Below are 26,565 nucleotides of genomic sequence, written 5' to 3'. Positions count from 1 at the left end.
TTTCTTTTACACACAATTGTCACAGTCCTGGTTATTTAGCTTGCTGTATTAAAAATAAGAGATTAAGAAGCAGAGAGAACTTCATGTAACAGTTGAAAGCAGGTTCACAGACAAAGGTTAAATCACAACCTGGCATCCAAGAGGAGTCAGGGGGGTCATTTAGTATAGAATTTAACAAATCTCTATGATTTTTATAACCCCTATAGGACCCACTATACTAGTGTTTTTCTAAATGGGAAATACGTTTTTACTGTTGTAATCCACTCCATGTGCATTGGTGTATACACACACACACACACACACACACACACACAGTTATTGAAACAAAAGTTTCATGAAACACTTGACTTTAAAAGATGCTTACCCATATAAAAGATGCAGTACACTCAGATATTTTCTTTTTTTTTTTTTTTTTTTTTTTTTTGCGGTATGCGGGCCTCTCACCGCTGCGGCCTCTCCCGTTGTGGAGAACAGGCTCTGGATGCACAGGCTCAGCGGCCATGGCTCACAGGCCCAGCCGCTCCGCAGCATGTGGGATCTTCCTGGACCGGGGCACGAACCCGTGTCCCCTGCATCGGCAGGCGGACTCTCAACCACTGCGCCACCAGGGAAGCCCCCACTCAGATATTTTCTATTCTATTTCATTAAAAGATTCTGGTTGCAATGCAATAAAAAATTTCATAACCACAAATGGATTATAATACTCAATTTAAAGAACTCAGTACTAAACTCTGTATTCAAAACCTGATACAACTATGGATGCTCATAATCATGAATTTTGATTAAATTAACTTCACAGGGCTTTCCTGGTGGCGCAGTGGTTGAGCGTCCGCCTGCCGATGCAGGGGACACGGGTTCGTGCCCCAGTTCCGGGAAGATCCCACGTGCCGCGAAGCGGCTGGGCCTGTGAGCCATGGCCGCTGAGCCCGCGCGTCTGGAGCCTGTGTTCCGCAGCGAGAGGGGCACAACAGTGACAGACCCGCGTGCCGCAAAAAAAAAAAAAAAAAAGATAAATTAACTTCACAGAACCATTTCACAGGCAGAGTCTAATAAACAGATTTCCAGAAATTTACCCTGAATAAGCAACATTTTCAGGATAGGGGTATTCTGATCCAGCAAAATTGTCTGTCCTTTTGTAATAACAACTAGTGAGCCTTCCTCTGGGGGCGATGCTCCTCCCCACGAGAAGTTGGAGGACCAAGCATCAACATATAGGAAGTCAGCATTATCCTGTAATAGAAATGAGAGACTTTTCAATTTAGAGGTTTTATCACAATTCTTCATTTAATTCCTCAAAATGAAGAAATCTAAAACAATGAACATTTTCATTAAGTATAACCTACTTTAAATATGTTAGAGCTGCCTGTTGATTAATTTCACAATAATAAAAAACTAAAAAAGCTATTACCAATTACCCTGCAATCCTGAATAATGAGAAATCTGAAATAATAAAATTTTAGTAACAAGCAAAAAAAAATAACCTACTTTAAATTTATTATAGTCACATCTTAGTTATTTTTTGGAGACATTAACAAAGTAAAAGGTCCATTAATGGGACCTCTCTGGTGGTGCAGTGGTTAAGGATCCGCCTGCCAATGCAGGGGACACGGGTTCAATCTGAACCAGGAAGATCCCACATGGCGTGGAGCAACTAAGCCCGTGCACCACAACTACTGAGCCTGAGCTCTAGAGCCCACGAGCCACAACTACTGAGCCCACATGCCACAACTACTGAAGCCCATACGCCTAGAGCCTGTGCTCCACAACAAGAGAAGTAACCACAATGAGAAGTCCGCGTGCCACGACGAAGAGTAGCCCCCGCTTGCCACAACTAGAGAAAGCCCATGCGCAGCAACAAAGACCCAACACAGCCAAAAAAACCCCAACAACTCCATTACCAATTACTTCACCTCCCATAAGGCTAGTTTTTCTATTGCTGAGACTACTCTATCCAGCAGCACTGTTACCAGTTTGGCCATGCCGATGCTTCTGATGTTGACATGCACTGGAGCCCACCCTGAAGGAGTGTGGGCATTTGTCATGCAGATGATATATGTCTTGTTGGAATACTCAATATCACATTTGGCTTCAGCTATGGTAACAAGAACATCCTGTATATTTTCACTGTAAAGTAAAAAAAAGAAAACAAAACATTGACGTTTTTCCCGAATGTCTAGGTCCCATTGTCAAACCCTATTATTCATACGCATTATTGTAAAATTAATGATCTTACCTATGAGCTATCAAAGTGCAGACTGACACTTTTTTTCAGTAGTAAAACTTCAAAATATTTGTTGAGAAAAAAGTAAACAAAGAGATTGAGAGGTCAGGAAATAAAACTGTACAAACTAGCAAGTATTGCAGTGCTGGAGAAAAACTGCTTGGGTTCAAATTATTGAGAAGTTCTACATTGGTCTCCAAGCAGGCACCTATGTAAGACACTTTCAGCGATTATCTTGCCTATGTGACATTTTTTGTCACATTCACAGACTTTGGAATTTAATCTCCATGTAAAAATGCAAGTCCAAGGTAGTTACAGGTACTTGAGGAATTAACATTGCCCGCTGTGATTTAAATGATCTGGGGTTGTGAAGTCAAACTTAATGTACTTGAGGGATGATGATAGGGCAGTACATAAAATTTGAGCCAAAATAATGAATATGTTTATGAAGAAGGAACCTAAACAGTTACAGTGAAATGGATGAAGAGATGTTTCACTGAGCCAATGAAGCAGATGATGGTTGGAGATGAGATTCTGGGGAAAGTGTAACAGTAAAGTGACTTACACCTGTGATGTTACTTACTAAGATCTGGGGCAAGTTATTTAGCCTCTCTAATTTTAGTCTTCTAGCCATAAAATGGTATTAAACAATACCTAAGAAGGTAAGGCAGGAAGTTTCTATGGGGTAGAAAGGTTCCTGACACAGAGTATGTAGTCAGTAAATGTAGTGTGGCTTTTGAGCAAGTGGGTAGACTTTACATGACTATATTCAAACACTGTCCTGGCGCACGGGAAAGCAGGCATAACAGCTAGAGTCCGGAAAGATTCACTGATGTATATGCATGTGAAGACAGTACCTGAAGCCGGATCCCAGGACTGTAAGTCTGGTGCCCCCTGTTGTACTGCCTCTCCTGGGAGCTATTTCAGTGATGAGTGGAGTCATTGACATGGTGTATATAAAAGGAGTCGTGGACTGAGATGAATTCTTCCCATTGACCACACTCACTTCACAGGCTTGCTTGGGTCCCCTGCCTATGATAAGAGGAATCAAACTGAGTTCGATTCTGCCATTAGGCCCTTATTCACGTCCAAAACTCCCAAATATTTTTAATAACATCTTCCTTTTCCCAAAGTCACTTTCACAGGCTCTACGTGAAGTAATAAAGATCTCTAGCAATAGTCAAACACATCACAAAATTCGCACACATCATCAACAGGGGAAAAACCCTTAGATCCTCCCTCAGAGCCTCTTATTGTAGACAATTCTACAAACCTGCCTGTTTGGTTTTCCAGTCCTAGAGGATTCAACACTGCAAATTAGAGAGGACGGAAGGAAGAACGGCTAATAGCAAGCACGCTGACAGCTGAAAGCGAGGTAACAGACAGAAAAGCTACAAAAACTCAATACAAAAACGCTGAAAAAAGAAGCGGAGCTACTGTTAAGGTAAACAAACCTTGACAAATCTTTATAGCATTACTGCACTAAAAAAAAAATCAGAATACAAACTCTGATGTTGAAATGATAAGTAAGCCCAGTCACAAAAGTGTTACATTTTCTTCAGTATTCTTTAAGAAGTCAGAAGAAGCAAAAACGTTTAGAAAAGCTTCATCACATTTTGTTAATGTTTTAAAAAAATGTTTGTGCATAAACCATATCCTTTATTCATCTATATTATTCTCTTTAGTTCTTCTTAAATTTTGTTAGATGATTAAAATCTGTTGTGTACTTAAAATACCAGATACTTAAACTTCACAGTAATCCACTGAACTAGGGTTAATATTGTCTCCATTCAATAGATGGACAAACTGAAACAGACAGGAGTAAGTTACTTAGCTGAGGTGACAGTTAGTGGCAAAACAAATTCAGGGGCTCCTTAGAGCCCAGACTTTTAACCACTAAGTAAAAATAAATAAGAGTAATAATAATAGCAAATCACATATCATGTTTCAGATACCATTCTATCCACTTCACATACATTAACTTATCAAGCCTCACAATAAGTAGGCTAGTGGGATCATTTTCATTTTACAGAAGAGGAAACTAAGACACAGAGAGCTTGAATAACTTGCCCAAAGACATAGCTTGCATTTGAATCTTGGCAACGAATTACCGGAGTTCATCCTCATAACCATTATACTATCCCCCCTTTAAGGGAAAGTTAATACTCCAATAGGAACTAAAAACATGTTCTCCATTTGGCATGTTCTTTATGTGATAAACTGAAAAACTGCAATTTACTAAAAACAATTCAGTCTAACCCAAATGTCATGAATCTTGGAAAATATTATAAGCCTAGAAAACAAAATTCTGAAGAAATTGCTTAAAATCAGGAAATTCATAAAGGTGATTCAATTGCCCCAAATGAATACAAAAAATTGAAAAAAGAAATTCAGACCCACCTCTATAAAATTGAACAGTTCTCAAAGACTTCCATTCTTTTTTCTGACTACTTACCATTATTAGGTGGAACTTCACATAATAATGTTGTGCAATTAGATTTCAGTCTATTGACTGCACATTTGGAGGTACAAACTAATACAACTGAATTCTGTGGATTAAACCCAGTGCCTGTCACAGTCATGGCTTGACCACCACCGAAGCTCCCTAGTGAAGACATATAAAAGGGAAAGACAAAGTTAATGAAAAGAAAACCTCCTCTGTACATATATTTAACTTTATTTTAACACCTGAAATGGAAGCAAGTTTCATTAAATGAAAAGACTCGAAGAATTGAAATTATTTATATTATATTATATTAGTGCAACAGAATCTCTTTTGATTGTAGTTTTTTAAAACCTTCACTGAGTAAATGTCACATCTGGTCATTTATTTAAACTACTTCTAGGAACTAAAATTTTATTTAAAAGAAATGTCACAAAGAATTTGAGTAGTCAAAACACAAATGTAAAGTTACCATTTTAGTTAAAAGCACATTGGTTATGCTTAAGGTTTTTAACCACTAAAATAATTTTCAAACAGAAAAAAAATACTTATTTAGATAGACATAATTACAGGCCAGTGATATCTAAACATGATTTTAAAACAATTTCCAAATAAAACCTGGACATTGTCAATAATATTAAATTTTAAATAAATTATACAGCACAAGAGAAATATAGGCATTAAACAAATATTTTGAAATGATTGATACCCTTGCATGCTTATTAATTTGATGCATAAACAAAAATATTTTAGTGTGTTATAGGAACTACACATTTTAGCAGGGTTTGAAGAATATGTTTCTTTCTAAATAAATGTTTACTGAAACAATATAAAATATTTCTAGGTTCTGGTACATTCATGCGTACCTTGGCTTGGATGAATATTGTGAATAGTAAGTGGGTACTCAAATACGACTGTGGACACAGCAGAGCCTTTTGTCTTATGATGCATCATAACAGGAAAAGTGCCACCAGCATGATCTCCAGCAATGCATTGCAATACAGTATCATTGACCATGGTCACATTACACTGAATGTTATTTATCATCACTGAAATTTCCAAGATATCAATACCAAAATTTGACCCATTGATCTGAATTTCAGTCCCTGGAGGACCTTAAAAACAAAAAGCAAACCATATAAATATAAATATATACCTAAATTCCAATACTTGCACATGCATTTAAAGATATACCCATGTACTTACATAAACAAAATAATATCCAGTGTTTTAAAACTAATATAAATACCAACAGTACATGTCATGTCATATACATTTTGGCTATAATTTCATTGCAGTCTATGGTATCTTGATTATAAGATATTTATCTCAATGCCCATTATTTTCTAGCACATCTGTCCATTCTACAGATGAAAGTTGTAAGTTACTAATAATTCAGGCTAATGGAAAAGAGAGAAGATCTAGAATGTCTGAAGAATGAATGAATGCCTGGAGCAGTGGGTGGTGGGTTAGAGCATATTTAGGGATGAGGTTTACTTTTTAAAACTTTTGGTACTTTCCTGATATTTGCAACTCTTCTGATGAATGGACTATTTTTCTTAATTCAAATATTTTCAATATATATGACTTGATAAACAAATTATGATATATAAATAATTAGGTGTAAGATAGTAAATACAGAAACAAGGAATTAATTTAAAGACTTATAGATGAATGTTGATGTTAATGCCTTGAATAAATGTACATAGAATAAAGTATCTCAATCCTTCTGTTCCCTTCCTTCCTTCTTTTGACAAAAAGCATTGAGGGCATTACACACATGGAATTTTTCACAGGGCATCCAAACACAGACCTACGTACCTAAATAATAAGTGAATAGTTATTAATCAACATAACTTGTTACAAATGCAGAGTCAGCACGTATTAGTTTGCTTTTAATTCAAGTAGTAACAGTAAAAATAACTACATAATTGACCATAGTAAGTGTCACTGAAATGTAAGTTGCCATTTTAAAGACCATAGATATTGAGATCTTTCAAGTTACGAATAGTTTTAAGATACAAGATTAAAAAATGTTTTCAGGTCTTAAGTTTTTAATCTTCTCTGGTATTTTCACCTTTCATATGGAAGTGTTCTAAGTGTGATGTATACCTTGCCTCTTCAGTAAATAAAATATTAGGTGGGCCAAAAGGTTTGAACGTTTTTTTCCGTAAGATGGCTCTAGTAGCACTTAGTTGTCTTTAACTTCATTTGAAACAATTTTGTTAGACTGTATGTGACAGCTGTCATATCAGCGTGCATTTAAAAAAAGACATCAAAATTGGTGAATTTTTGTGTAGCCATTTTAATATTGAAGATGGGAGAAAAAAAGCAACATTTTTGGCATATTATACTTTATTATTTCAAGAAAGGTAAAAATGCCAACTGAAACGCAAAAAAAAGATTTGTGCAGTGTATGGAGAAGGTGCTGTGACTGATCAAACATGTCAAAAGTGGTTTGCGAAGTTTCATGTTGGAGATTTCTCTCTGGACAATGCTCCACGGTCGGGTAGACCAGTTGAAGTTGATAGCGATCAAATTGAGACATTAATTGAGATCAACATTATACCATCCAGGAGACAGCCAACATACTCAAAATATCCAAATCAAGCATTGAAAATCATTTGCACCAGCTTGGTTATGTTCATCGCTTTGATGTTTGGGTTCCACTTAAGCAAAAAAACCCTTTTTGACCATATTTGCACATGAAGTTGTCTACTGAAACGTCACAGAAACGTTCTGTTTTTAAAACAAATTGTGATGGGCGATGAAAAGTGGATACTGTACAATAATGTGAAACAGAAGAGATCGTGGGGCAAGTGAAATGAACCAATACCGACCACACCAAAGGCCGGTCTTCATCCAAAGAAGGTGATGTTGTGTATATGGTTGGAATGGAAGGGAGTCCTCTATTATGAGCTCCTTCTGGAAAACCAAACGATTAATTCCAACAAGTACTGCTCCCAATTAGCCCAAGTGAAAGCAGCACTCAATGAAAAGCGTCCAGAATTAGTCAACAGAAAACACATAATTTTCCATCAGGATAACGCAAGGCCAAATGTTTCTTTGATGACCAGGCAAAAACTGTTACAGCTTGGCTGGGAAGTTCTGATTCATCTGCTGTATTCACTAGACATTGCACCTTTGGATTTCCATTTATTTCGATCTTTACAAAATTCTCTTAATGGAAAAAATTTCAATTCCCTGGAAGACTGTAAAAGGCACCTGGACCAGTTCTTTGCTCAAAAAGACGAAACGTTTTGGGAAGATGGAATTACGAGTTGCCTGAAAAACGGCAAAGTAGTTGGAACAAAAGGGTGAATACATTGTTCAATAAAGTTCTTGGTGAAAATGAAAAATGTGCTTTTTATTTTTACTTAAAAACCGAAGGCACTTTTTGGCCAACCCAATAGCTCAGTTCTCACTTGTCTACAAGTCTCATCTATCTTTTTTTTTTTTTTTTTGCGGTACGCAGGCCTCTCACTGTTGTGGCCTCTCCAGTCGCGGAGCACAGGCTCCGGACATGCAGGCTCAGCGGCCATGGCTCACGGGACCAGCCACCCCGCGGCATGTGGGATCTTCCCGGACTGGGGCATGAACCCGCGTCCCCTGCATCAGCAGGCGGATTCTCAACCACTGCGCCACCAGGGAAGCCCTCATCTATCTTCAGATACATTGTTTTGAAAGATACATTCAAAGAGAGATGAGACAGAAATGGTTCATGGAAATAAGGAACATATGCCAATATGTTCTTCATTTGCAATGATTGCAAATATATGGGAGGAAGTATGCCATTGCTACTGTTAATATTTGCTTTTTAAAATTCTAAATGAGAAAATTTGATGTCTAAAAGAAAATTTCAATAGCAAACTTCTTGAAGGCACAGAATACATCTTACCCAAACCTGATACATTTCCTGGCACTGTAAATTAACAAAGACTTTTTTTAAAAGGCCAACATTTAATAAGTTCTTTATTTTATTTATTTTTTAAAAAATATTTATTTATTTATTTGGCTGCACTGGGTCTTAGTTGCAGCTGACAGGCTCCTTAGTTGCAGCTCGCTGGCTCCTTAGTTGTGGCAGGCAGCCTCCTTAGTTGTGGCATGTGAACTCTTAGTTGCGGCATGCACGTGGGATTTAGTTCCCTGACCAGGGATCGAACCTGGGCCCCCTGCATTGGAGCATGGAGTCTTATCCACTGCACTACCAGAGAAGTCCCTTAATAAGTTCTTTATTAAAGGAAACTTTTACGTTGCATTATATGAATGAGATTTTTTAACCTTATGAGGAAGGTATCTGCATGTGTAAGGAAACTGATATTTTAAGAAACTCGTCCAAAGTTTCACCACTGGAAAGTAGAAGAACCAAGGTGTGAATCCAGGTATTAAGGCCATGTTCTCAGCCATTAGACTATAGCTGCCTCTTCAGAAATCATTACATAGACGATAAGCATTCCAATAGCTTGAAGGTGATCAGAAACAGCATAACATAATGACAAAGGATCAGGAAGACATCTCAATCTATTCTTAGCTCAGAAGACCAAGTCATACTAAATAATTAAGTAAATCCTATTTTATAATATTTTTTCCACCTGAATGGGCCAATTACCCCCTTAAAAGGAATTCTGTTGTGTTAATAAAGTTAAAAATCAATTGTAGTTTCCTGGAAACAAGATACTCTAAAAAATTCTCAATGTTAATAAGATGAACTACTTATGAAGTTTAACAGGTATTGCCTGTCATATTAACATTAGTGACATAAATTAATAACCAATTTTAGTCCACAGGTATCCATCTATTTCTTCCTCATTTTGAAATTTAGGTGAAGTTAATGGGGATTTTGTTTTAAAACAGAAATGGGAATTTGGCCAAATATTTTATCCCAAGAATGTGCAAAAAATAATCACACAATAGAGACTACACAGAACTCAAATCCTATGTATTGATTAAGAGGGTTTGTCTAAAAACATATCCTAAAAATCATTTGTAAACATTATTCCAATTCTATGCTAGTAAATATTACTGATCATAGTATATCAAGACACCAAAAAAGCAGGTATTGGCGTACCTGTACTTGGGATAACTCCTCTGAGAAGTGGAGTATCTTCCAAGGCATACGTAAATGACAGAGGTGGATAAGCGACTGCATTCACAGAGATCTTTACACTGACCCTTCCAGCTGTCCCTGCTGGGGTACGGCAGTAGACTTCACTGGAATTGACAGAAATAATTTGGCAAGGTTCATCCCCAACAGTGACTGTGGTGTTGCCTGGATAGAAGCCATTTCCAGTGATCATCAAAGTAGTGCCACCACCAATGCTTCCAGAAGTTGGTGTGACAGATGCTACTGGGGGGCTGCTGACAGTAAGGTTTCCCAGAGCTAAGCCTTTCATTCCCACCACAACATTAAGAGGATAAATTCCAGCCGGAAGAGAAGTCACAAGAACAGTGATGTTATTTTCATTAACATCGATTGCTCTAAACCGTTGGTTTCCAATGAAAACAGAAATGTCCTCCAAGATAGTGCCAAAACCTTCTCCTTCAATAAGAACTTTTACAGATCCTTTGACGGTGTTTGGGGAGATTCTTGTTACAAAAGCAGTGATGCTTTCTAAGTATGAAAAGCTGCAGTTCCCTTGACACAGGGCAGGCACTCCGTGGATCAGAAGATTTACCTTCACAAGCTGCTGCGGAGCAGGAGATGTTTCACATTCAATGGCTGTATAATTCACTGACAGAACTTCACATGGAAAATGACCCATAAGGACTTGTACACCAGCAGAAGGAACTGCAAATCCAGAGCCTTTTATGGTCACTTTTGTCATTCCTGTAGTTGACCCTGCATTTGGTAATACCACGTCGATGTTTGGCAAAAGTACAAATCGCCTATCAAATTCACTGGACAGTGTGTTGATAGCAGTTCCCAGATTGTAGACAGTTACTGTGACAACTTCCCTGATGCCAACATCCATTGAGTTTTGAGGGTCAATATGACACACAATGGAATTATTACTACTTTCTTCTACAACACAGGGATAGCTACCAATTGTAACCTGAAAATAAAATGAACATGAAAACAAGTCAATACATTACTCTAGTGTGAACTTAAATTTTGTATTAGCAACAACTAAATTTAAAAAATTGGGGACTTCCCTGGTGGAGCAGTGGTTAAGAATCTGCCTGCCAATGGAGGGGACATGGGTTCAAGCCCTGGTCCGGGAAGACCCCACATGCCGTGGAGCAACTAAACCCGTTTGCCACAACTACTGAGCCTGAGCTCTAGAGCCCTCGAGCCACAACTACTGAAGCCCGCACGCCTAGAGCCCCATGCTCCACAACAAGGGAGGCCACCGCAATGAGGAGCCCGTGCACCGCAACGAAGAGTAGCCCCCGCTCTCCGCAACTAGAGAAAGCCCGTGCACAGCAACAAAGACCCAATGCAGCCAAAAAATCAATCAATCAATAAATAAATTTTTAAAAAATCGATCAAGTGCAAACTTTTTTTTCATGAAATTAATTTGGGGGCTGATTAAGGCATATCTTGGATTAATCTTAAACTAAATTATGATCATACACAAATGTTCATAGTTACATTATTGATAATAGCCAAAAAGGTGAAAACAACCCAAATGTCCATGAACTAATGAATGGATCAATAAAATGTATACACTATGCAGTGGAATATTTTTCAGTCATAAAAAGAAATGAAGTACTGCTACATGGTACATCATGGATCAACCTTGAAAACATTATGCTTCGTGAATACAGCTAGTCACAAATGACTACATATTGTATGATTCTATTTATAAGAATATGCACAATAGGCAAATCCACAGAGACAGAAAAATTAGTGGTTGTTTAGGGCCAGGAAGTACGGAGGGGTTGGGGGTAATATCTAAGGACTGTGGGGTTCCTTTTTGGGGCAAAGAAAATGTTCTAAAATTGACTGTGGTGATGGATGCACAAGTCTACGAACATACCAAAAGCTTCTGAATTGTACACGTTAAATGGGCGAGTCGTATGGTGTGTGAATTATATCACAATTAAGCTGTCATAAATTAAACTACGAGGTTATGGATGAAACATCTTCCTTTTATTGTGTATACAGAAGTAAAAAGGAGATCTTTATATTCTTACCTTATTAGCACATGTGAGATTACTGAAGCCACGTCCAGTAATTGTTATCAATTCATTTAGTGTTCCGATGGATGGACTGATGTTGCTTATAGATGGTGAAAAACAACTTGAAAGCTCAAAGAGCAATCTATCTGAATGTGCAAACCCGGTACTGTTCAGGCCACACAGGGGTTCTGTCGCCAGGCAGCCTGTCACAGAGCTTCCTAAGCGCAAATTCACGGGTCCTCCTTTAGACAAAAGAATTGCCTGTAAGTCATGGATAAAATTCTAAAACAAGAATTGTTTTCAGACTGCATTACTCTAATTTTGATGATGGTGGTTTGTATTCTGGTAAGTCTTTTTTTCCCAAATGACAAGAGGAGACCCAGGCAGTTCAAAGTTAAAAGAAAGACCTGGACAAAGATGATACAGTAAAGAGTGAATAAAAAACTAATTTATTTTTCAATTTGTCTAAGGCCAGACCCTCTGGGGAAAATAAAACAACATCATCTCACATTTTAATATATTTTCAGGCACTTTCAGAGTATCAGAACTTTTTCACATTAACATCTCATTTGAGGCACATAAGGATTCTGGGAGACTGACAGGACAACATTAACATGATCCCCTTATTTTATAGAATAAATTCTAGCCTCAGAGCAGTCCCGACCTATTCAAGGTCATGCGGCTAGTGAGAGACAGTTAGCCCCAGTCATCTGCCTTCTACTCCAGAAAGGTTGCATATACCCTGGGTCACCGAAGTGACACGGTTTCTACCTTTAACCTTCTTACCCTGAGCATATGTGGCTTCAGTGCCACCCACAAACAGGTGCAGGGGAATGTGCCTGGTTTCAGCTGGTAAAACGTTAATGACTCCTTGGAGAAAAATGGAGTGGGCCTCATCAACATACCCGCTGCTATAATAATGGATTCCAGGTGAAGTAAATTGGTAAGAAAATGAACCTACCATAAAATGAGATTGCACATAATAAATACAAGCAATTAATGCATCTTTGAAAAGAAATTTGAAATAATCATTCAAACGTGCATGCAGGTGACAGGTTTCTTATTTTTCATGCATGTGATATTTCAACAGGAAGTAGTAAGGAAATGACTATAAAACAACTATAAAATGTCTATAAAAGAACTGTCTTGTATAATGAAATTATATTCTAGGAAGGCAAGATCCAGCATTAATTTTTCTAGAGAAACCATGTTAAACCTGGCATAATTCACAGAATCTTAAAGAAAAACTCAACATGCAATGAAAAACAGTTTGTGTTCATGAGTAAAAAGTTCAAACTGCTACATGTGTAGAACAAAACAGGCAATCTAAAAGGCACACTGTACGCTAAGCGGTCCTAGAAGAAAGACTGATTTTAAAGCTGATTCCAATCAACAGAAGTTCATACTTGCTTTCAGATTGGTATGATTAAAACACATACTTCAATTTTCTTTGTATTTCGCTTGTTTCAATATATTTTTCTGGTTGATTATTCCAGAATGAATAGAGATATTTCTGATACCAGAACTCATCTCTGATGTATAAAATACCTTGCTGACATTCATTTGGAATATTTTATACATTTGTAATATTTTTACTATAGCAATAAAATGCCAGCTAAATCATTTTGTGTATTTGTATATATTATTTATGCAAAAGTATTTTAAATCTAAACAAATTTCTTTTTATTATATCTGGGAAAAAGAAGCATGATGCAAAACGCAACAAAGCGGAAACATACCTGATGCAGATTTTTCTCTTCTATTGGTAAATCCTTTGCCATCATAAATTACACTGCCAGGACTGGAGACAGAGAAAACGCTATATCCTATTCCCCTGAGATATGGATGTGCTTGCCAATGCCATGTCACTGTGTCTCCCACAGACACATTTAAGACTGATGGTGACCAGGCGTAACCTAATCCGTGTACTGGGAGCAAGAATTGAGTCATATTTTTAAAGAAAAAAGGAAAAGGAGTAAAAATTCTTAATAATTATCTTTGAAAATATCTCCTTTTTATACAGCCACGAGTGAAAAAACTTTTTAATTAACATTGTAAAACTTTTACATGTCTACTTTAAACACATAATAAAAATAAACAGAAATAATGGAAAGGAACATAATGAGAAGCTAAGGAAAAGATAAACCACACAACTCCAAAACTGATGACCGAGAGGCAATTTGAAAAAGATCAGAGTCAATAAACAAGTTGTTCAGAAATGTCACATGGAATATTTTTAAAAGCTCTGATCAATTCTTTTTTTTTGGTGATACGCGGGCCTCTCACTGTCGTGGCCTCTCTTGTTGTGGAGCACAGGCTCCAGACGCGCAGGCTCAGTAGTTGTGGCTCACGGGCCCAGCCGCTCCGCGGCACGTGGGATCTTCCCAGACCGGGACACGAACCCATGTCCCCTGCATCGGCAGGCAGACTCTCAACCACTGCCCCACCAGGGAAGCCCTCTGATCAATTCTTTAAACACAAAAATTTTCTCAGGCATTGGGGCACGCAAAAATCTATATAATTTCTATTTGAATATTTATTTAGAAACCCATAATGGAAAACAAACTATAGTAATTCAGGAGGTTCTATACTGCAGTAAAACCAAGTGGCAATTCCTGAACTTGGAAATCCTAAGCCTAGCCTTCTAGACTCAAGTCTACTGCTTGCTGATTCATTCTATATGTGGCCCCCTATGTCAAGTGGATAAATTCTAGACAAACTATTAACAACTTATACAAAGAAATAACAATAATTATTCTCTGAATACTCTGAAGTATTATAAGTAAAAATCAAATTAATTCCAAGGTAACATGTCTCCATTATTTACAGCAGACAAATGCTGTCTGATACCTGAATCTTCCCCACTGTTGGTAATCCTGAACACTTTCCCTGTTGAATGAACAATACATTTTATGACATTTTCTGATGATGCTGTCACATTGCAAGGGAAGGACCCTAGAAAGAAAAAGGATGGGGGAAAAAACATTTTCTCAAATAGTTTTTGTGAAATATAGAGAAGAAGTATAATTAGTAAATAGTCAAGGCCCTACAAAAGCTCTCCATTACATAGTAGGATCTTTGGTACTTTTTTCTGATAGCAATCATGTTTGAGTACTGACTAGTTTTAGAACAGAGACCTCTCCTTTTTTAAAGTGTTTTATACACATTAAACATTTGGTAATTATTTATTGAAATCAAAAGCAGTTATTTAGTTTATTTTTACCACCTAACCAAATACACTTAACCTTTTACATGCTAATAGAAAAACAAAGCTTCCATGACTGAGAGTATTTGTGTAATAACACAGCACCTACAGCACATCATTTAAGATGAGAAAAATGATAACAGCCCTCCTGTGAGGATGAAACTCTTACCCAAAAGCACAGTGTTCTCAGCTAGTATTGTGCTGAATCCCAAACCCATTATAGTGATTTCAGTTCCACCATATAAGGAGCCCTTCTGTGGAAACATGTTGGTCACTTGCAAAATATACTGTATAGAAGCATTTAATTTGTCTCTGTAAAAGAAAAATTAATAGATATTTCAATGAGCATTCCATGGGGTCATGTTGTTAAACTCTTCTTAGGACCTGATTCATTTAAGAGGAAGTACTTGAATATTTAATAAAACATTACTTTCTCAAACTAGATAATCTGATAATTATCATGACCTCAATTTGGTTGGATCATATACATATATAATAGTTGTTTCCCTAAATATGAAAATAACATTTCTGAAAATCCCATGGCAGGAGAATTTGAGATGGAAGAACTTAAAATACTATGGGAAAAATATGGTTATGAGAACTGAGGTCACAAGAAATACAGGAAATCCTTTAAAATATTTTATCTAGTTATTAGAATAAAACATAAAGGCATAAAAAAACCCCAAAAACCCCATAAAGGCAGCATTATCTATAAAAAAGAATAGTAATGAAATTCCATACATTTAGTATAAGTAAAATTTTGTGCAATTAATTTGAATTTATCATTCTATATTTGTTGAAAACTTGTCATGATCTCCCTTCCCACTATTTCAACTAGAGGGTTTTAAATTTATTTTGCTTCGTTACAATGTTATCTGCTAGGAGGCCATCAAAATGTACAGTGCTTTTCTGACCTGACATACAGAGTTGACTTCCACATCCCAGCTCCCACCATAACTCAAATGAGTCTTTGTGTTAATTTTTATCTAACTTCCTCATCATAACTGAATTGGTAGTTTTTGAACCACCACCCAAGTACCCAGTTTTGTATGCTGTCAATTCTGCCCGTTATATCATCAAGCCAAAGCACAAGGCAACAGCTCTTCTAGAACCATGTGTGCTCTGCCCTGTGAATCTAAGAGGGGATGTAGTGCTGAAGTTTATGTTTACTGTTGCTCTTCTTTCTTCACCTCCCACAAGACTCTTCTACAATGATCTCTCCTTCTACTCTGACATCAGTTTTACTTGCCTTTTTTTAATCCCTAAATTCCAGTTTTCTCTTTTTCTAAGTGCTCTAAACCAGTAACTTCCTTATGCCAGAACTAAAATTTTACCAGTTGACAAGCAGCTTCAGGGAAGAAAATACTAAACACTTATTTAAAGGAAAGTCAGAGTTGGAGGAGGATTCTCTCCACCCTCTCCTTCACCTGGCAGCTCCCACCTGTTTCTTGGCTTACTTGTCACCTTTTCAGAGAACTCTTTCCAGTCCCCAGTCCCTCAGGAAAAATTAGCTCTATTATATGTTCTTGTAACACCTGGGACCTCTTATCCATATCCTTTTTCTCATTTATAATCCAGTTATTGATGTAATCATCTGTTTGAAATCTGCCTCCCCAACAAAACTGTGGGCACCATTAAGGTGGGGGACACATCCCTCTTATTCCCCACTATAAATCCAGCACTGAGAAAGTGCCTGCCCCCCGGTAACTTCTTGATAAGTATTTCCAGAATGAATGAAAGTCATGTGACATATACATAAACCTAGTTCTGCAGAGAAATCTTACAACCTAATCTGAATGGTATTGGTCTCAAACCTAAGCATCATACTGCATGTTATGAGATATTTTCAGAATCTTTTGCAAAAAGAATTGTAGAAAGGTGAAAAGAGCAACTGAAATATTATCAGGTTAATGACTATTTCTCTTCCTATCTCAATATATTAGCACCATGTGTTCCACAGCTCTGTCAAAGTTTATGGTCATTACCATACCTTGTTGACGCAAAACCCCAGTTTCTGACTTCTACACAGATATCATGTTTTCCAGGAGACAACTTGGGCAGAAGGCATCTAATATCTGTGAAGTTCCAGTGAAGGACCTGGCAGGATTTTCCTCCAACATAGACCTCCATGTTTTGTGTGAGTTCATTTCCAAAGTTATAACCCTTAATTGTTAAATTAACTTCTCCTATTATTTTAAAAGAAAAGTTTTACAAAAAGAGTCAATGTATTATCTAGTGCAAAATTTGAATATTAAGTCAACCAACTCATCTCTTATGTTTCAATGGATTTAGGAAATCCTAACACTTTCAGAGGTAAAAGAAAATCAATGAAAGAGTTGATAGCTGCCACATGGAGATAAAATTCATGGTTAATTGTTTAACAGGGAAAAATATGGCAAAGAACTTTAAAAATTAATATTTTTCTTATTATTGCACATGCTCAAAGTGATATAATAAACAGACCAATTTATGGTTAAAAAAGAAAACCTGTGACAGGTTTTGCTTTAAGAAACACAACTGCAGAGAAACTGCTTCAAAAGCTTTTTTAGAAATGGTATACACATACATATATATCAAATGACTAATCTTACTGAAGAATTTCTTACCCAGTATTGTCCGTACTTTGGGACTAAAATCAGTTATAACTGGAGTCTGTAAACAATTATAGCTATAAGCATTCTTTGCCATGGCTTGAAATCCACTGGTAATAACTGATATATCAACTGTACCCTCAATTCTCTGAAATAAGAGGAAAAAAATAAAACAATTAGAAAATATTAAATGTTGAGATACAGAAATTCAATGGCTAAAAACAAATGGAATTATTCAAAATAAACTTCCAAAGATGTTTTTTTCTCAAAGTCATGAATCAGAGTTAACTATCAGATATTTAGAAAGTTGTGGTGTCAAATGCAGGTTGCATGTTTGAATTCTTTAGATAAAGCTGGTTTTGTGGGTATTTATGATCAATTCAAATGCGTCTATAGTATTGGATTTCCCAGGGTTCTGCAATATAGTTCAGATATTCTGGACAAGTGAGCCTCTCTCTCTTTTTTAAAAATAAATTTATTTATTTACTTATGGCTGCATTGGGTCTTCCTTGCTGCACGCAGGCTTTCTCTAGTTGCAGCAAGGGGGGGCGCTACTCTCTGTTGTGGTGCGCGGGCTTCTCATTGCGGTGGCTTCTCTTGTTGTGGAGCACGGATTCTAGGAGCACGGGCTTCAGTAGTTGTGGCTTGCAGGCTCTAGAGCACAGGCTCAGTAGTTGTGGCACATGGGCTTAGTTGCTTCGCGGCATGTGGGATCTTCCCGGACCAGGGCTTGAACCCGTGTCCCCTGCATTTGCAGGCGGATTCTTAACCACTGCGCCACCAGGGAAGTCCCTAGACAAGTGATTCTCTAATTAATAAAGCGTACGATACTTAAAGTTTTGAGCTTTTTGCTCTTAAAATAGGCTTGAATGTAATTTTTGTTCCTCTTCATGGACAAATGACATTATTATAAACTTTGCTGACATAGTTCCAGAATCCAAGACTAAAACCTAAGAAAAATATTTGGTGCTTTCACCAATACAGCACCTATACAATTCCCAATTAGGAAAAATCGTTTTCCTAGCATCTAGTACTTAGTGCACACTCAGTGTTTAATTGAATGACATAATTTAAACAAAGCTTTAACTTACTATATCTGCCAGATTCTCATCTCCACCATTCAGTCCAACACATGCTCAAATTCACTTTTCCTACATCAACTACATAATAATTCCCACCCTTAATCTACTACGTTTTTAAATATTAGTGACTGAATTCGCTCCTTTTGCACATAGTAAGTAAAACAGAGTCTTGGTTTAAATTTAAACACTATTTTAAAAAATAAAGAACAATGACTGGTCCTGAGATGTAATATTCTATGGGAAACTTTACACTGTGTGTGTTTTGCCAACAAACTGAAACGTTAACACATTTAAAATATATATTCCTTTAAAAAAACCCAAAATGTTTAGAATGGCTTCCCTGAATTTTTTAGACTATTTATTACTGCTATATTTTTTTCATCCTTGGATTTACCTTGTCAACTCCCATTCATCATCCTTCCACCTCTGATAGGACATCAACTTTTCCATGAAACTCTTCCTGACACCCTCTCCCCGCTGTATTTTATCTTCATTTTGTGTCTACTTCTATCATTTCAAATGGAACACACTATTTAACATTGGTTTATATGTATGTCTTCCTTAATGATGTTAAGTATCTAGAATGTGGAAGATAATATTTGGTATTTGGATCTTGGCAAAAAATGTTGAAGAAATAATTGTTAAAGAGCATAACTGAAACTCTGCACTTGCTAGGTAAATAAGGCATTTGTTTAACCCTTTACTGAGATGTTCCTTAATTCACACAATTTCAGACTTAGAAGAAAAATGACTGAAATCAGATGCCTTACTTTTGGTGTTCTGCAGGTTATCTTATTCAAATCCCCTTCAATTACAGTGCAGGTTTCATTTCCGGCTAACACCTTTGAATTTTCATTAAAGCCAAATCCAGATAGAGTCAGAAGAGTACCACCTTCATAAGTAAAAACACAAAATCAGACAACAAAAACACATTTGATTAACTATAACAAAAAGACACTTTGGCAGTCATCTAACATCACTCAAGAATTGTCTAATCATCCAAGAGACAGGTTGGCAAATAGATCAAGCACCAGCCTCAAGATATATAGAATCATCACCACATACCCGAGTCTGAGCTCTGGAGTCTGGAGCCGTAAAGGGGTTGGGCTAAGTGATTTGATGAAATAACACAGATTTGCAACTAACATTTGTTTTTGTGTCTTCATCCTAAAGAGAAATTATGCTATTTCTATTTACTCAACCAGTGGGAAATGAGAGTGAATTAAGACTCATACAAAATCCCAAATTTTAATACCTTTAAGTAAAAGAAAAAATCCCAACAAAATAAAAATAACATAAAATATAAAAACAGGGCTTCCCTGGTGGCGCAGTGGTTGAGAGTCTGCCTGCCAACGCAGAGGACATGGATTCGTGCCCTGGCCCGGAGCGGCTGGGCCCATAAGCCATGGCCGCTGAGCCTGCGTGTCCGGAGCCTGTGCTCCGCAATGGGAGAGGCCACAACAGTGAGAGGCCCATGTATCACAAAAAAAAAAAAAAAATATATATATATATATATAAACAGAACACACCAAAAAGATCAAGGCCAAAGCACAAAATCCACACTTAAGCATGGTCAAACAAACAAACAAAACACAAAGGAAATGAAGCAGGACAGGAAAAATGTGTTATTTTCTTTCCATCTTCTGCGTCAGCATCCCTTTCCCTGATTTGTTTCTGGAACTTTTTCTGGGTCTAGTAGCTCCACTGAGACTGTGATTATAAATGGAGCAGCTGGTAAGCAGAATAATAACTAATAAATCTTATCTTGACATAATTAATGAGCTTGTTATAGACAAATGTAATAATTGATGATATTAATTCAATAACCTAAGATGTAAGTAGAAGCAGTCACCCTGACTTGTGCTTCATAAGGAAAGAATTAGTCATCCACTGAGTCGCTGTGCCTTCTAAAAGAGGAGTCTCCTTTGTTCTATATGAGGAAGGTTTGGAGTCCTCTCCCTTCACCCTGTTCTAGAAACAGTTCAATGAAATGATGGAAATGTATGCAATTTTCTTTGTTTGGAACAATTAACTATTACCCGCTAGGCTTCCAGAAGCAGGCCAGATGTGTGAGATCTGGCTCTGATAAATGAAGTGTAATTCCTCCTCCTCTGTATTCTGTGCTAGTCCAACATCAGCTATGGACACAGCAACTGGGAAACGTCCAGCACTTCCATTCAGAATCTGGCAGTTGATCTCATTTTCTTGTGATAAAAGAAGAAGAAAATGGTCAAGAAATGCTTTTGTTAGATAAAATTACTGAAATTTTATATTTTCAAATATAAACAGTGACCTTCATTTTTATACTCCAAGAAATGTATCTAAGGAAGACTACTCATATATTAATGGGAGGAAAACCTTTATGAACTACCTCATGTTACGAATCAGACAGGGCTAGAAAAGAGTAAGGTAAAATAATAATGAAAGTGGAGTAAACAATTTGCTCCTGAGTACTACACTGTGGCAAAAAAAATTACTATAAGAAGAATTTTAAATCCTAACCTATAAGATCATTTATATGAATAATTCTAAAAACTTTGGTCTAATATATTGTTTATGTCCCAAACTGAGTAAAATATTAGGTTTCAACAAGAAAACTGATAAAAACTAAGTGAAAAACATTCTTCACTTCATTTAGAACAGCATATGTGCACTTATAATACAGGTGCAATACTGACTATTAGATCTCAAGAATGCATAGAAGATGTAAATTAAAAACAACTTAGGGCTTCCCTGGTGGCACAGTGGTTGAGAGTCCGCCTGCTGATGCAGGGAACAAGGGCTCGTGTCCCAGTACGGGAAGATCCCACATGCCGCGGAGCGGCTGGGCCCGTGAGCCATGGCCGCTGAGCCTGCACGTCTGGAGCCTCTGCTCCGCAGTGGGAGAGGCCACAACGGTGAGAGGCCCACGTACCGCAAACAAAAAACAAAACAAAACAAAAAACAACTAAAATGATATGGAAGGTGAATTTGCTTATGTAATTCCAACTTATTAAAATTAATAAAAATACCTAGGATTATGGAAGAGAATTTTTAGGGAGACAAATAATTATGGTCCTCATTTTTCCATAAATAGAAAATATGATCTTTAAATTCTACATTAATACATAGAGGACTATGAAGTTTGGACTAGAAGTCCAGGAAGATGGCTATGTCCTCTTGCTATGACTAATGAGGCATTTTCAAAGCATGGGCAGAAGGGACCATGCAATATCAGAGCTGCAATTCATGTATTTTTGTGTCCCAGAGACACACTAAAGGAGGAAAGATTTCATGTAATCACTTTATGAGGAAAAAGAACAAAAATCAACTGTTATGGGATAAAGACACTGTACCACAGTGAAAGAATTAGTCTGTAGTCATAACCAAAGATTAAAAAGGTAAGGTATTTATCCAGGGCAGTTTGCCAATTTCATAACCCCAAAGGTACTCTATAGGAAAATCAGTATTATAACACTGCTCTTTGATTCTACTTTCTCTTAGAGAAAAACAATTAGACTGAAAAATAATGATTTTAAAAGAATCTACCATTCACAGAAAGAAGAGAGCAACCTGCTGGTCCAACTGAGACCGATACAGTTGAACTAGGAGAAAATCCCGAGCCTGATATGGTTAGAATTGTGCTTTCTTCATAGGACCCTGAAAAGGATAAATTTAAATAACAATATTAAAATGACAAAACATAGAATCTGTTGTTATGAAATCAGGTATTTCTCAGAGAAAAGTGAGCCTATCTTCTAAAAGATATAAACAATAAGCCTATAAGCAAGCAGGGAAAAAAGACATTTATTTAGCAATGGTACTTTTTTTCCATTGAATTACTGCACAGTGCTTTGTGTTTTGAATCTGTGTGTTTATAGGGATTAGTGGAAAGAATTATCTGACTAAGTATAGAATGTTGTAAGGAAAGGAAAAATCATTCTTATGACAAAGAAATTAAACAGACATTTCCATATGGTAACTTAGACTAGGACAGAACCGCCATCACAAACTCCTGAGAAAAGAATAAACTGTACAATAAGTGTAGTAGACACTTTCCATTTGAAATAGGGTATGATTACTTTATCTGGGATGATACCCATCCTAAAGTGCCTGGGCTATTCCAGGTTTATACTTGCTGGCCCAGCATCCTATACTGAATGTTCTCCATTCACTCTTAAAGGTATCCAGATTTGATCGATAAATGACACGGTCACCTGACTCATATAACATCACACACAACACAGATTATAAATGGATTTAAATAGCTAAGAATGAAAAACAAAACTTCAAAATTTTAGAAGAAACATAACCGAATACCTTAATGACGTTAATGTAGAGATGGATTTCTTAAATAAGATACAAAAAGCCATGGTTATCCATAAAGGAAAAGATATATAAATTAAAATAAATCAGTGATTTAAATGTACCCATGAACAAGATACTAAAAAAAAATCATAAGTGAAATACTGGGAGAATATGTGTGCAAAGGATCAGCAAACATAACATACAATATACAGTGCAAGTTGATAGAAAAATGACAACCTGGTAAGTGGATAAAAGATGTTAACAAGCAATTTGCAGAAGAAGAAATAATCTAAATGTCCAAGAAACATACAAGAAGATATTCCTGTGCATTACTAATCAGGGAATAGACAACATTAAATCAATGATGAGATAGCTTCTTACACTCATCAGATTGACCAAAATTAGAAACTCATCATATGAAGTGTTGGCAAAGATGTGGGGAATATGGTGCTCTCATACCCACTGGAGGTACAGCCACTTTGGGGAGCAATTTGGTCACTTAATGAACTGAATACACATATACCCATTAATCCACATGTAGGTATAAACCCTAAAGAAGCTCTACCATGTATGTTATAGTAGATTTGTACAAGAAAGCTCAATAGAGTCATGTGTAAAAACAAAAAACTTGTAAATGATGTAAATGTCCATCAACAGAAGAACAAATAAATTGGTGTATCCATGAAGTATTTTAGTGATGAATTAGATATACATAAAACCATATAAATATTTCTCAAAATGAATGCTGAATGACAAAAGGTGCAAATGATATTTGCAATGTAATAGCTCATTTGTAAACTTAAAAAACTGGCAAAATTACCATATGTGTGTTATACACCAAAGGTATTTAAAATGGCATGGGGCCTCCCTGGTGGCGCAGTGGTTGAGAGTCCGCCTGCCGATGCAGGGGACATGGGTTCATGCCTCGGTCCGGGAAGATCCCACATGCCATGGAGCGGCTGGGCCTGTGAGCCATGGCCGCTGAGCCTGCGCGTCTGGAGCCTGTGCTCCGCAACAGGAGAGGCCACCAACAGCGAGAGGCCCGCGTACCGCAAAAAAAAAAAAAAAAAAATCAAACAAATAAAATGGCATGGAAGAATACACACAAAATTAATTACTGTGATTGCCTCTGGGGAAGTTCGTAGGGGACTAACACTGAGCATGGTGCTTAGAGAGAACTATAATTATAAAAAAGTCTGAAGAATATATTCTTTCAACACTAAGTTGTGCTATTTTAAAGATTTCAATGGGTTTTTTCTTTTTGTTTGATTTATAATTAGCAGGTGAATTTTCATACTAGTCAAAAAGACTAAATATATGATTATAGTATCTGAGCTTACCTTTCTGACTGAAAAAAAGCCACCCCTTACAATCCTTGGTCATGCTGTTTATTTCAATCCTTGGGAGTTCAGACATAATATAATCTGTTTTTTTTTAAAGCAATCACATACTATGAAGGTATTTTACAATGTGTCCCCCTAGACTGAGTTCTTGTCAATAATTTTTCTATCTCTTATTCTCAAATCTAGGACCTAATTATTTTCTTTTACTAAACAGCAGCTCTCTTGTTACTGGCATTTTAGTACTATATCTCCTAGAAGTTGGTGAAACTGGAGAAGCAGAATACTAGTGAGTCCAACTTCAACAGTGATATTTTTTGCAAAGATAATTAATGATCTTTCCATAGCTTTCTGATCTGATAGATTTTTTTCACTATGTAGAACTGTCTGCTTGCCTTAGTTAGAATATAAAAAAATCATTATCAGAGTTTACATTTTTGCTAATTGTCTTCCACCCCATACTCTAAGTTTGAAAGCAAGAGATTACCTTGGGAAGGGCTTATGGCCCAGACTTGAGGAGTAGTTGTGGGATCCCATGTAAACCCACAGTCACCTGAACATTTAGCTGGGATTTCATTAACATAGACTTCAACCTTCAAATAAAGAAACACAGAGGTAACAAGGGTAGCATGCTTAAATAGACTATGCATAGGATTTAGAAAAAGTAATGGAAATTTGCTTGTTTGCTGGTTTGTTGGTTTCCAAAAATTAGTCTATTCTATTTATACTTTTTCTGTTTTGACACTTCATTGATTCATTCAGTGAATGTGTCCATTACACATCAGGCACAGTTGTAAACGTATCAAGCACATTTAACAAAACAGATGACATCCCTGCTGTTACTGAACGTATATTCTAGTGGAGGTAGGACAGAGAGCCTTGCATAAGGCTATAAACTTACAAAAAAAAAGAAAATGCACATTATGCCCTGGGGGTGATAAGTGCTATGAAGAAAAATAAAGGTTGCTCTTGGGAAAGTCACCTAAACTCCATACAATTTAATTTCCTCATCAGTAAGTGGTAACATTAATAATTACTTTACAGAGTTACTATAAAGATTAAATGAAAGAATATATTTTCAAATACTAACAGTAGAGCTTAAAATCTTTTATCATAAGGAAGATAATTTTCCCCAAAGTCACAAAATAATATCATTGAGTTGATCATCTGTTAACAAATAGTCACATGAAAAATAAAGATGTCATCTCTTCTGTTTTACCAGGTCTTTAATGTATTACAAAATAGTTATACATTTAAAATTACATCAGGAGGAAACTTTCAAAAATACCTGTGGCTGTTTGCTGGGTGTACGAAGCAGGTCTCCCAGTATGCGCCGTCTGAATAAGCCACCTTCCTTTATCCTTGTAACCATCACGTTAGCCTTTTCTCCAAAAATGTTGGAATCATTGATCTATTTTTAGACGAGATTATTTTACTAGAAAGGTTATAATAAATATGATCACAGTAGTTTTTCTTTTTAAGTTTAAGCATGGTTAAAAGTGAAAAGCCAAAGGATGAAAAAAATTCAAAGCCATTTAATCACATTTTTGAAAAAGAAGCCTCTTCAAAAATGATCATAATCTACCCAAGAAAAAAACTCATAACGTCATTGCAGTATCATATATTGCGTCAATTACAACTTGAATTAAATGACTAAAATTAACTTGAATATTTAGGATAAAACATGTCTAAGGAACATGAATTTACTTATTTTGATTTTTTCAAAATATTCTATGCTCTTTCTGAATATGACCATTTTGATAAATGATTCTTAAATAATTGAAAAATGTAGTCCTCTTTCCACCCGAGAGTCAACGTTTCCCCTTTAGCATTTTTGGCCTCTACCAAAACTACTCTTGGTTTTTCATCCACTCATGGAGTTATATTTTCTGTCAATGGTAAAAATGAAACCAAATCAGATCAATATGTATAATTTGGTCATTCCAAAATCGTGCTGCCAATATGGCAGCCTTCAGATGCATACAGGGTCTAGCAAAGAGACAGGAGTCTCCATGCTGGGCCTGTGGGAGCCAAAGTGACCAGGAGCAGAAATGATGAATAAAGCAGAGGAGACTGGTCAGGAAAGTGTGAAGGGAGTAGGTGTGCAGGCACCAGCAGAGGACCAAGAGGAGATCAGTCACTAGAGCTGTCTCAGTTGCAGAATTTTCTTATTCTAGTTTCTGGTCATATGTTTCCTTAAAATAACCCACATATCTTTATGACATCCATACAATCTATGTATGGTACGTTATAGTCTATGTTTATTGTTTATAT

General features: G+C 36.6%; 1 protein-coding gene across 1 annotated transcript in view; it reads right to left on the bottom strand.

Annotated features, from left to right (window-relative positions):
- Window positions 1–26,565, bottom strand: part of PKHD1L1 (PKHD1 like 1) — a 154,667-nt gene that overhangs the window by 69,879 nt on the left and 58,223 nt on the right. Inside the window, exons 26-43 of the mRNA XM_065895147.1 lie at window positions 25,580–25,702; window positions 24,779–24,884; window positions 22,193–22,303; window positions 20,704–20,868; window positions 19,435–19,556; window positions 17,598–17,730; window positions 16,982–17,177; window positions 15,161–15,303; window positions 14,637–14,741; window positions 13,526–13,714; window positions 12,573–12,743; window positions 11,802–12,028; window positions 9,733–10,717; window positions 5,531–5,779; window positions 4,677–4,826; window positions 3,079–3,253; window positions 1,968–2,124; window positions 1,074–1,230 (exon numbers count right to left, since the gene is read on the bottom strand). Coding sequence (XP_065751219.1) covers window positions 1,074–1,230; window positions 1,968–2,124; window positions 3,079–3,253; window positions 4,677–4,826; window positions 5,531–5,779; window positions 9,733–10,717; window positions 11,802–12,028; window positions 12,573–12,743; window positions 13,526–13,714; window positions 14,637–14,741; window positions 15,161–15,303; window positions 16,982–17,177; window positions 17,598–17,730; window positions 19,435–19,556; window positions 20,704–20,868; window positions 22,193–22,303; window positions 24,779–24,884; window positions 25,580–25,702 — 3,664 coding nt within the window. The remainder of the gene's footprint in view (window positions 1–1,073; window positions 1,231–1,967; window positions 2,125–3,078; window positions 3,254–4,676; window positions 4,827–5,530; window positions 5,780–9,732; window positions 10,718–11,801; window positions 12,029–12,572; window positions 12,744–13,525; window positions 13,715–14,636; window positions 14,742–15,160; window positions 15,304–16,981; window positions 17,178–17,597; window positions 17,731–19,434; window positions 19,557–20,703; window positions 20,869–22,192; window positions 22,304–24,778; window positions 24,885–25,579; window positions 25,703–26,565) is intronic.

Source organism: Phocoena phocoena, chromosome 17 (assembly GCF_963924675.1).
Source record: "Phocoena phocoena chromosome 17, mPhoPho1.1, whole genome shotgun sequence".
In the NCBI taxonomy this organism is placed as follows: domain Eukaryota; kingdom Metazoa; phylum Chordata; class Mammalia; order Artiodactyla; family Phocoenidae; genus Phocoena; species Phocoena phocoena.
Note: the sequence above shows the minus strand (reverse complement) of the source record. Positions and strands in the feature narration are given on the sequence as shown.